The 12,419-nt window shown below is 41.0% G+C and overlaps 1 protein-coding gene across 3 annotated transcripts in view; it reads right to left on the bottom strand.

Moving 5' to 3' along the window:
• LOC133653886 (dedicator of cytokinesis protein 3-like) overlaps window positions 1-12,158 on the bottom strand; it is a 151,722-nt gene extending 139,564 nt beyond the window's left edge. For all 3 annotated transcript variants that reach the window (XR_009826784.1, XM_062053696.1, XM_062053697.1), the window contains exon 1: window positions 11,513-12,158. Coding sequence is in view for 2 of the 3 variants with exons in the window: in XM_062053696.1 (XP_061909680.1) it covers window positions 11,513-11,549 (37 nt within the window). In the remaining variant the exon portion in view is untranslated. The remainder of the gene's footprint in view (window positions 1-11,512) is intronic.
• Window positions 12,159-12,419: the final 261 nt, after the last annotated feature.

Genomic DNA, 12,419 nt, shown 5'->3' with positions numbered 1-12,419 from the left:
TTGTCCAAACATTGATCTCATAAATCATTCCTAAAGGCAGTCAAACTTTCCACTGTGCATAGTCTCTGAAATTTATTTTTGTTGTCTATGTTTCTCTTCTTGTAGTACTCATCATAGATTGTGAATACAGTACTGTTAGATGATTTAAAATGGCAAAAATAGTTTAGAAAAAACATGAAAATTTCAATCAAACACTTTGCGTTATGAATGCATAGGATCCTAGAAGGGTCCTTTACAAATTGCGGTGACCTACTTGGCTTGATTATTTAATGTACTGTGACAGTAGCTCGGGTGTGAGGCACGTGCACGCAACCGCAAACTATGCAGCCATCTGATTCACTGTCTTGTTTCGTTGAAAAGTTCAATGTAAAGGTCGCATGGAGGCGCATTTTAATGCATTAGAATAAGAAAATACACCTGTTATGTTTCGTTTGCCACTGAAAGTGTATAGTTTAAGCCACTTTATTTTGCTCTATAACAATATGTTTTACCTAATAGTAGTTTTCGATCAAGATGTAGGGCAAATTAAACTACCGGTACAAAACCCAAAACCAGTGAGGTTGCCACATTGTGTAAATTGTAAATAAAAACAGAATACAACGATTTGCAAATCCTTTTCAACTTATATTCAATTGAATACACTGCAAAGACAAGATATTTAGTGTTCGAACTGAGAAACTTATTTTTCTTTTGCAAATAATCATCATAAAAAAAAGTTTGCACAGGTGCATTTTTACCACGTGTTACATGGCCTTTCCTTTTAACAACACTCAGTAAACGTTTAGGAAGTGAGGAGACCAATTTTTAAAGCTTTTCAGGTGGAATTATTTCCCATTCTTGCTTGATGTACAGCTTAAGTTGTTCAACACTCCGGGGTCTCTGTTGTGGTATTTGAAGTGAAGTGAATTTACATTTATATAGCGCTTTTCTCTAGTGACTCAAAGTGCTTTTACATAGTGAAACCCAATATCTAAGTTACATTTAAACCAGTGTGGGTGGCACTGGGAGCAGGTGGGTAAAGTGTCTTGCCCAAGGACACAACGGCAGTGACTAGGATGGCGTAAGCGGGAATCGAACCTGGAACCCTCAAGTTACTGGCACGACCTCTCTACCAACCGAGCTATGCCGCACAATTTTAGGCTTCATAATGCCCCACATATTTTCAATGGGAGACTGTCTGGACTACAGGCAGGCCAGTCTAGTACCCGCACTCTTTTACTACGAAGCCACACTGTTGTAACACATGCAAAATGTGGCTTGGCATGGTCTTGCTGAAATAAGCAGGGATAACGTTGCTTGGATTGCAACATATGTTGCTCCGAAACCTGTATGTACCTTTCAGCATTAATGGTGCCTTCACAGATGTGTAAGTTACCCATGTCTTGGGCACTCATACACCCCCATTCCATCATAGATGCTGGCTTTTGAACTTTGCTCAGATGCTGGCTTTTGAACTTTGCACCTGTAACAGTCCGGATGGTTCTTTTCCTCTTTGGTCCGGAGGACACGACGTCCACAGTTTCCAAAAACAATTTTAAATGTGGACTCGTCAGACCACAGAACACTTTTCCACTTTGCATCAGTCAATCTTAGATGAGCTCGGGCCCAGCAAAGCCAGTGGCATTTCTGGGTGTTGTTGATAAATGGCTTTCGCTTTGCATAGTAGAGTTTTAACTTGCACTTACAGATGTAGCGAAGAACTGTAGTTACTGACAGTGGTTTTCTGAAGTGTTCCTGAGCCCATGTGGTGATATCCTTTACACACTGATGTCGGTTTTTGATGCAGTACCTCCTGAGGGAAGGCATTGCCGTTTATGTGCAGTGATTTCTCCAGATCCTCTGAACCTTTTGATGATATTACGGACCGTATATGATGAAATCCCTAAATTCCTTGCAAAAGCTCGTTGATAAATGTTGTTCTTAAACTGTTGGACAATTTGCTTAGGAATTTGTTCACAAAGTGGTGACCCTCGCCCCATCCTTGTTTGTGAATGACTGAGCATTTCATGGAAGCTGCTTTTATACCCAATCCTGACACCCACCTGTTCCCAATTAATCTGTTCATCTGTGGGATGTTCCAAATAAGTGTTTGATGAGCATTCCTCAACTTTCTCAGTCTTTGTTTGCCACCTGTGCCAGCTTTTTTGAAACATGTTGCAGGCATCAAATTCCGAATGAGCTAATATTTGCAAAAAATAACAAAGTTTACCGGTTGGAACGTTAAGTATCTTGTATTGGCAGTCTATTCAATTGAATATAAGTTGAAAAGGATTTGCAAATCATTGTATTCTGTTTTTATTTACGATTTACACAACGTGCCAACTGCACTGGTTTTGGGTTTTGTATTTAAACTAAATGGTTAAAACAATCTACATGTATTGCCCCACAATGGACTGTGGTTATCCATTCATTTAGACTTTGTCACCATTTTCTAAGCAATGTTGTTTTCTTGCAGAAGTATCCAGCAAAGAAAAAATAAGAATCAACAGTCATATTATATTAGACATTAACATTTCATGATGTGGTCTTCAACACTTTCCTTTTTATATAGAGCCTTTAAAAAACAAGGCAGCTGGAAGATGAGGCCTGGTTGGCTTCTCCAAGCTCTCAGCACTGTTTTATTTACCACTACTCTTGACAGCAATGAAAACATTCATCAAATAGGTAAGGAAATATGCTAAATGATGTAATCCATTTTCCCACAAGAGGCTCGGGGTGAAGGCTTTGTGGGGCTAAGCTGCAAGTTAACTTAGCAGCGCGGGCTGCGTTTGCAAAGATAAATGAGTGACAATCAAAAGCAAAAACAGAGAAAATAAGTCTGCAATCTATAAAAGCTGCAGAGCATGGTGGGAGCTGTGTGGCTGATTGTGTGAATTACACACAAAAAAAGGTCCGACATTCTGAAATTTTGTTGAAACGCCTTTAGCTTTGATTATGTCACGCATTCGCTGTGGCATCATTTCCAAAAGCTTGTGCAATGTCACACCATTTATTTGTGTCCAGAGTAGGGGTATGTACCAAAGATGGTAGATTTACAGACACCGGCTGAATTCTGTCAGTATTGCCGGGGCTAGATTCACTTAAAACCAAACAGTGCCATATTTCTATTCTTTCTTGACTCGTGCATCGAGTCCGGTTGCAGACTAAAAGCACTTGGCGAGGAAACAATCACTCAAGCAGCCCTCAGAGCGAATTCAGCCAAAATGCTTCTAAGTAATGTTACAACACAGAAAGTATGCCTGATAGAAAACACTATACATACAGTAAGGCTCAACGTTTCAAAATGTGCTAGCTCAATGCTAATTTACATTGGCTTTGCCATGCCCATGCTACTGGTTAGCATTAATGATTTTTACAAGGCGATTTCAACACCTTCAAATTTGGTGCAATTGAGATGCACGTTAAAATCTAACAGAAAGTGTGTAATGTATATAATACTTACTTATCATTTAACAAATAACCTTTATTAACACACACAAATGTACTGAAAATCGATGCCAGTTGGTATATTGATTCCCAGGTAACGGGAATTGGTACCATATTGGTTCAAATGTGAAAGGTACCTATCTAAAGTCCGAAAGATAGAGACTACTGTGCAAAGTTTCCCTTGTGTGCTTATACTTTTTAACAACCTATTGGGAAGTTTCCAGTCCGCAATCTCTTTCTTATGTTTTATGCATGCCAATAAATATAACCTTCTGAAAAAATGAATACATTTCACAAAACTACAAGTTATGTCACATAGTTGTGTAACAAATGACAAACTACTCACTGCATTAAGGTAAATAACTTGTTGCTAGCTGAACCCTAATCACCTATGCAGTAACTATGCAATGGGAGGCTCCTACACATACATATCTGTTTAGTTAAATCCAGGTGTTGGAAAGGGACAAGCGGTAGAAAATGGATGGATGGATGGACGGACTTTCTTTTGACCATGCTGTGGCTTTCAGTTTAGTTGCACACATATGGTAGATCACGTGGATATACCTCGATCATCAAAGAAACAATAAATAAGGGAGTACAGTCTCTTTATAATGTAGAACATTAACATCAAAGCCAAACATGTATAAGGTGTGAGACTGGCTATAGTAAACTGCATGTGTGTTTTTTCATATACACAATGAGCCCCATTCAGCAACCGTTGTTGCCTAAGAACCTATGTTGTTCTTAGGCCCACTTACGAAGTTTTTAAGGAGATTTTTGTATTCACCAATGTTTTCTTAGCTGGGATTTGTTCGTAGGTAAAAACAAAATCTACGAGTGCTCCAGAGCACTCTTAGGGTGGCCTATTTGTTCTTAAGTGTGACAAGTTCCCTTACTTCTATTGTCTCATGTTAAATTAATATCATATATAGATAGATAGATAGATAGATAGATAGATAGATAGATAGATAGATAGATAGATAGATAGATAGATAGATGGATAGATGGATAGATGGATAGATAGATAGATAGATAGATAGATAGATAGATAGATAGATAGATAGATAGATAGATAGATAGATAGATTGAGATAAGACAGACAGACAGACATATAGCAAAATGAGCAATATATAGACATTTCAAAATACCGTGTGCGTGCGCGCACACACACGCAGGCACGCACACACGCACACACGCACACACTCACACACACAAACACACACGGTTTCTAAATCTTCACAATAATGCCGCAACGTGTGATGGGCAACTCAACTCACACAATGGCAATGCTTTTGCTGCTACTGCAAGATGCCCCAGATCGTGCCCTGGGGAGGGAGCGCATATTTCACCACCATGTAGACCTATTTGCCCGAAGTGACAAATATTTATTTGAATACTTTGGACTATCCTCAGCAGTCCCCCCTTTCTTAATAAATCAATCAATCAACGTTTATTTATATAGCCCTAAATCACAAGTGTCTCAAAGGGCTGTTAAACTTACGTTTTGACATTATGTATTTCCCCCGTGGGATAATATGAATTTCTCTTCTGTAATCTGTTTGTGTTTTCTCCGTGTGTTTGTGTTCGGCTTTTCCGCCGGAATTGTGCCCTTATATGGGGAATTAAGGGTGTTTACCTATGCAAATTACGGAATTAAGGGTGTTTACGTATGCATATTGGGGAAATAAGGGCGTGTTTATATGCAAATTATGATAAACACGCACACGCCAACCATTTGGCATTCAGCAATTTAAGAACAGCAGGTGGGAGCAATTTGGCCATTTAAGAACACGTCATGAATTTGAATGGATTCCTCTTAGGAAATCACTTAAGAAGAAAGATAAGAGGAAAAGTTAGGAACTTATTGCTGAGTGGGGCCCAATGTCTCTGAGATACTCTGCTGCCTGCTGGAGTTCACATCTGCATATTATCAGTTAATTTACAGTTGCTATTGAAATGTGTATATTTAATATTTATCTAGTCATTTACATTTGTCATTCAGCTGCTACAGTATTTATTTTTTGTGCACAGTTACTAGGTGCAGTAAGCTAATTTTGCATAGTCTGGTATCTTTGCTGTATGTACTCTATCCACTTTGCTATCATGAGGCTTAAATGTCCTCTTTGCGGGATTGATTATCATTCCATTTATCATCAAGTATACAATATGCTCCAGCTTTTAGCACCATGGCCAGCTTCATCACATCACTCTCCTCTCAGCCATCCATCTATTTTTCATACTCAAATCTGTTTTGTATACCGCTCGTCCCCATTAGGGTTGCGCGGTAAGCTGGATCCTGTGCCAGCTGGGAAGTACTCCCTGGACTAGCCACCAGTCAATCACAGTGTGCACATATATAGACAAACAACCATTCACACTCACATTCACGCCTATGGACAATTTAAAGGCCAACAGGCTGACTCCAATGTCACCAGGCAGCCTCATTTCTCACACTATTTATTGTATTCTGGGCCACCGGGAGATGGAGTCTATCCCAGCTGACTTAGGTTGAAAGGTTGCCTGCCAATCACTGCATTGATTCCACGCCAAAAAAAACGTATTTATTAACATTTATTTACTTTTAGTGCTGTCAAAAAAGACAAGTTAACTTATGTGATTTTTACCATAAAAATCTATTGCAATAATAATGTATACATGCAGATGAATCACGCTATTTAGTTTGACTTTAGATGCTCCTTTACCTCAATGGTTACTGAAAGGGTTATTGTACGGTCAGTCATCAGGTCAATGCATACATTAGTGCAAAGATAAGTGAGGAGATTTTGACGGTTGTGCTTGCTGGCAAAGTTGACCCCTAAATAAATAAACCCTGACTGGACTTTAGATAAGACTGTTAGTAAGTTGTGTGCAAATAAATGACATTCATTTAAGTTAAATGATAAATGGGTTATACTTGTATAGCACTTTTCTACCTCCAAGGTACTCAAAGCGCTTTGACAGTATTTCCACATTCACCCATTCACACACACATTCACACACTGATGGCGGGAGCTGCCATGCAAGGCGCTAACCAGCAGCCATCAGGAGCAAGGGTGAAGTGTCTTGCCCAAGGACACAACGGACGTGACTAGGATGGTAGAAGGTGGGGATTGAACCCCAGTAACCACCAACCTTCCGATTGCTGGCACGGCCACTCTACCAACTTCGCCACGCCGTTCAGTTAAGTGAATTATATTTATGTAGCGCTTTTCTCTAGTGACTCAAAGCGCTTTATATTGGACATATTGTGTTGCCAAGCTTATGAGATGTGATGCAAGTGTAAGCCAATGTGACATTATTGTTCATTTTTTTTTATATTTTTATTTTTTATAAATGGCTGTGATGATAATGTCATTGAGGGATTTCTAATCACTGCTACGTTGGAATTCTTAATAATATTCATACTGTTGTTGATATTATTCATTTTTGTTTGACTACCTTTGGATTGTTTTGTGTCATGTTTGTGTGTCCTCTCTATTGCTTTGTTAATCGCTATTCTGAATGTTGCTGAGCCGGGTTTGGTTTTGGAATTGTATTATTATTGTATTATTGTGTATTATTTTGTTGGATTGATTAATAATTTTTTTTTTTTTTTTAAATATATATATATATATATATATATATATATATATATATATATATATATATATATATATATATATATATATATATATATATATATATATATATATATATATATATATATATATATAAAATAAACACTTTACATTGTGAAACCCAATATCTAAGTTACATTATTAAACCAGTGTGGGTGGCACTGGGAGCAGGTGGGTAAAGTGTCTTGCCCAAGGACACAATGGCAGTGACTAGGTTGGCAGAAGCAGGGATCAAACCTGGAACCCTCAAGTTGCTGGCACGGCCACTCTACCAACCGAGCTATACCGCCCCACATAAGTTGGGAAGTAAAACATCTAAAAAAAAGTGTTCCTGGATGACATTCTGACAATAAAATTGCATTTGTGTCAAAATATTGGGATATTTTTTAAGTTAACTTAAATCATGCAGGCGAGCAGTAACATGTGATTAATCATAATTAATCCAAATTCAAAAGAGTAATTAATCTCATTACACACGTTAATCATTTGACAAGACTTATGTTGCAGATTAAATACAGTCAAGAAGTGAACAACATTATTAGTAATAGCTGTTGCTATTCATGCAATACATCTATCCATCCATCCATTTTCTACCGCTTGTCCCTTTCGGGGTCGCGGGGGGTGCTGGAGACTATCTCAGCTGCATTCGGGCGGAAGGCGATGTACACCCTGGACAAGTCGCCACCTCATCGCAGGGCCAACACAGATAGACAGACAACATTCACACACTAGGGCCAATTTAGTGTTGCCAATCAACCTATCCCCAGGTGCATGTCTTTGGAGGTGGGAGGAAGCCGGAGTACACACAGAAAGATCCCGAGCCTGGGATTGAACTCAGGACCTTCGTATTGTGAAGCACATGCACTAACCCCTGCTCCGCCGTGCTGCCCTCATGCAATACAATAGTAGAAAAATAAAATAGAGACAATAAAATAGGCAACATAATAAAAAAGGCAATACAATCAAATCAACTTTATTTATAAAGCACATTTAAAATTTACCACAGGGGTAGCCAAAGTGCTGTACAATGGGCAGGTTAAAAATAATACGAGAACCGAGCAAACACAACACAACACAAACAGAACACGATAAAAAATAAATAAATAAAATATAAAAACATAAAAACATAAAAACAGGTTCACAGCAGGTGTATTATGGGGCGCCATTGCAGGATGGGTATCACTCAGTGTTAAAAGCCATGGAATAAAAGTATGTTTTTAAGAGAGATTTAAAAACAGGAAGAGAGGAGGCTTGTCTAACACTAAGAGGTAGGTCGTTCCAGAGCTTGGGAGCAGCAGCGGCGAAAGCTCTGTCACCTCTAAGCTTCAGCCTTGTGTCCGGGACCGTCAGTAGCAGCTGATCGGCTGATCTTAGGGATCGGGTGGGGCAGTAAGGCTGAAGGAGGTCGGAGAGATATGTTGGTGCGAGGTTGTTTAGACATTTAAAAACAAATAAAAGGAGTTTAAAATTGATTCTGTAACGCACAGGGAGCCAGTGAAGGGACGCTAATATAGGGGTGATGTGCTCACGTCTGCGGGTCTGTGTTAGCAGACGAGCAGCAGAGTTCTGCACGAGCTGCAGGCGGGCGAGGGAGGCCTGGCTAATGCCTATATACAGGGCATTGCAGTAGTCTAAACGTGTCGAGATAAAGGCGTGGATTAATTTCTCGAGATCATGTCCTGATAGAAGCGGTTTCACTTTCGCTATTTGGCGTAATTGATAAAAGCTTTTTTGTACGACGCTGCTGATTTGTTTTTCGAATTTAAAATCTGAGTCGAACTTTACCCCCAGGTTTGTGACACAGTCGCTGAGATACGGGGTCAGAGTGCCGAGGTCAGTGTTGAGGGAGGGGGAGCGACTTGGACCGAACAACATAACTTCTGTTTTGTCTTCATTTAGGCTCAGGAAGTTAGCTGAAAGCCAGGCTTTGATGTCGTGCAGGCAGTCAATAAGATGTTGAACCGTGTTATTTTGTGCCATGGGAAAATAAATCTGGCAATCATCGGCATAAAAATGAAATGCAATATCGTACTTCCTAAAAATAGAACCAAGGGGGAGAAGGTAAAGCGCAAATAAGATTGGGGCAAGGATTGAGCCCTGGGGAACCCCATGTGGTAAAGGAGCTGTGGAAGACATAAAACTGTCTATTTTTACACAAAAACTCCTGTCAGTTAGGTACGACCGGAACCAGTTGAGGGCGGCGCCCTTAATGCCCACACAGTTCTCAAGACGAGTGATTAAGGTGGCGTGGTCGACGGTGTCGAAAGCAGCAGACAGATCTAAAAGCACCAGGACAACATATTTACCAGAATCAGTTGACAGGAGGATATCGTTAAAAACTTTTAAAAGCGCTGACTCTGTGCTGTGGAGGGCTTTAAACCCGGACTGGAACAACGCAGTGATACCATTATCCTCTAAGAAGGGCAACAATTGACTGTAGACAACCTTCTCTAATATTTTAGAAATGTATGGAAGATTAGAGATAGGTCTAAGGTTAGAGAGGATAGAGGGGTCGAGGCTTGTTTTTTTAAGTAGAGGTCGTACCACTGCATGTTTAAACTCTACTGGAACTATTCCAGAAGAGAGGCTACTATTGGTAATGTTAAGGACACTTGATCCAATAGTAGCAAGTACCTCCTTAAACAGGCGAGGTGGGAGGGAGTCTGCAGGAGAACCAGAGGTCTTCATATGACTAACTGTGTCATTTAAAACAGAAAAGGACACAGACTCAAACTGATGGAAAACAGAAGAGAAATTCAGTGGAACAGAAGGGTCATATGAAGGCTGAGATAAACTGGCTCTAGTTGACACAATTTTGTCAGTGAAAAAATTGAGACAATTTTCACAGAATTCAAAAGAAGCATCAAAACCAACAAATTTGGGAGCATCAATGACAGTGTTTATAGTTTTAAACAGAACTCTGGGGTTGTTATAGTTAGAAGATATAATCTGAGATAGATATATATTCATCTCTGCCTTTACAGTCATCTGAAAGGAAAACAGGCTTTCTTTAAAAAACGGCAAAGGACACATGCAGCCTGTCTTTTTTCAGTAAACACAAGTACCAAGTAGGACTACTATGATATATAAACAATATTAATATGTATTGCACGTTTTAAACACATAAGTGTAAAGATATTGCATTGCATGTAAGTTTCAAAACTCCTCTAAAATGATGAACTACGAAACTGTAAATAAGAGTGATCTTGTTTCCATGCTTAAAATAAACAAAGAATGTGTTACGTTAACCACTACACGACCCCTGGCTGATCTTCCATCCATCCATCCATTTTCTACCGCTTGTCCCTTTTAGGGTCACGGGGGTGCTGGAGCCTATCTCAGCTGCATTCGGGCAGAAGGTGGGGTACACCCTGGTCAAGTCGCCACCTCATCGCAGGGCCAACACAGATAGACAACATTCACACTCACATTCACACACTAGGGCCAATTTAGTGTGGCCAATCAGCCTATCCCCAGGTGCATGTCTTTGGAGGTGGGAGGAAGCCGGAGTACCCGGAGGGAACCCACGCAGTCACGGGGAGAACATGCAAACTCCACACAGAAAGATCCGAGCCCGGGATTGAACCCAGGACAACTCAGGACGTCCGTATTGTGAGGCACATGCACTAACCCCTGTTCCACCGCGCTGCCCCCTGGCTGATCTTGTACTTTCTTATTTGGGTTGCAGCCCTCACAATAGCTGTGCTTGCAAAAGAGCTCCTGGGGTTTTGCATAAGATGATGACAAAGATAATGGGATGTGATAACCACAATGATGTGTTTATGCTGAGACTGCAGCTTTTTTTTTTTTTTTTTTTTTTTCAATGACGTCCACACAACATAAACAATATGTGTGTGCGTGTGTGAGCATCTATCCATCCATCTGTCACTTCTGCTTGTTTTCAGGTCATCCATTCGGGGTCAAAGGGTAGCCACGCAGCCAGGAAGGCCACAGGTAGACAGTTTACACCTGTTGTGGGAATCACGGTCAGGGGGCCCCCTGGTGGTGGCAAAACAAACAGCATCCCTCGTCTTTCCCACTCGACCCCCCTCCCCTCACCCCTTTAGGTTTTCCCCATGCACAGAAAGATGGGAAAAATGCAAACATGAACGCATTTTAAAGCAGAGTGACATAAGTGCGATTTGTTCAATCAACACCTGAGCAGACTGATATCGCATCACTCTGACGTTTCGTGGCTTCGGGCTGGAGGCTGCATCATCCCACGCAATCCCCCCCCCCCCCCCCCACAGTCCCGCACCCCCCGCCCCCATCCTCCTCGCTCTATGCAGCCATTATAAGTGATGTGTTTTTCTTTGGCTGCATTGTGCTTGATAAGAGTCATATATATAAAATTAAAAAAAAACAAGATGGGTAAAAGCTCACGTAAACGCTGCAGGTTAACAAAAGACAACAAATGTCGGTAATTAACATAAAAAAATTAATTAAAAAAAGGTGCAATATCCACTCACCAACTCCGATTTTCTCCTCTTCTGTAGGGATCCACATATTTGGTTATTTGCGCCACATCACGTCAGCCGCGGGAGATGAAGAAACAGAGAGGAGGAAGAGGAGGAGGAGGATGAAGGTGTTCAAGAACTACATGTCTCCGCCGGAATCCTGACGTCCGTGTGCGCAGTGATGATGGTGGAGGAGGATCAAATGTCTCTGCCTTTTTTTTTTTATTATTATGATGTGTCTCCCGGTCTGATCTGCAGCCTCCGTGACCACCGAGTGTGCAAGCACACGCGCACGCACGCGCCTCCCGGTCCCCCTCAAAGGTATATATTATTGCAAAGGTATATATTAACTGCAAAGGTATATATTATTGTAAAGGTATATATTATTGCAGAGGTATATATTATTGCCGTTGCATGTCGAGTGACGCGCAGCGGTGCTGATGCTGATTTCAAAATCTTCTCATCCGGCGATGGCCTTTCGGAGAAAAGGAGAGAAAAGAAAAAAATTGAATCGGTTCATCAACAGTTGATCCACGAAGGTGCGCGAACGAGACGCTAATTAGCGGCTAAGTGGCACATTTAGGTCCAAGTGGGCGCAAGGAGAAACAGAGAGGAAGCCGCTACTGTAGCTGGAGTAAGATGCGCCATCTTCCTGAGGGTCACGTGACTCGTTTTGTCAACACTGATGTGTCAAGCCTTTGCGAACATGCTCTCTCTCTCTCTCTCTCTCTCTCTCTCTCTCTCTCTCTCTCTCTCTCTCTCGCTCTCTCTCTCTCTCTCTCTCTCTCTCTCTCTCTCTCTCTCTCTCTCTCTCTCTCTCTCTCTCTCTCTCTCTCTCTCTCTCTCTCCTCACAAACTGCAGTTCCTCTCTACTCCTTCCACTGTGCTGCTTCGGGGTGTGCAGGCCACAATGCAGTCC

The sequence above is a fragment of the Entelurus aequoreus genome, linkage group LG07, assembly GCF_033978785.1.
Source record: "Entelurus aequoreus isolate RoL-2023_Sb linkage group LG07, RoL_Eaeq_v1.1, whole genome shotgun sequence".
Taxonomy (NCBI): domain Eukaryota; kingdom Metazoa; phylum Chordata; class Actinopteri; order Syngnathiformes; family Syngnathidae; genus Entelurus; species Entelurus aequoreus.
Note: the sequence above shows the minus strand (reverse complement) of the source record. Positions and strands in the feature narration are given on the sequence as shown.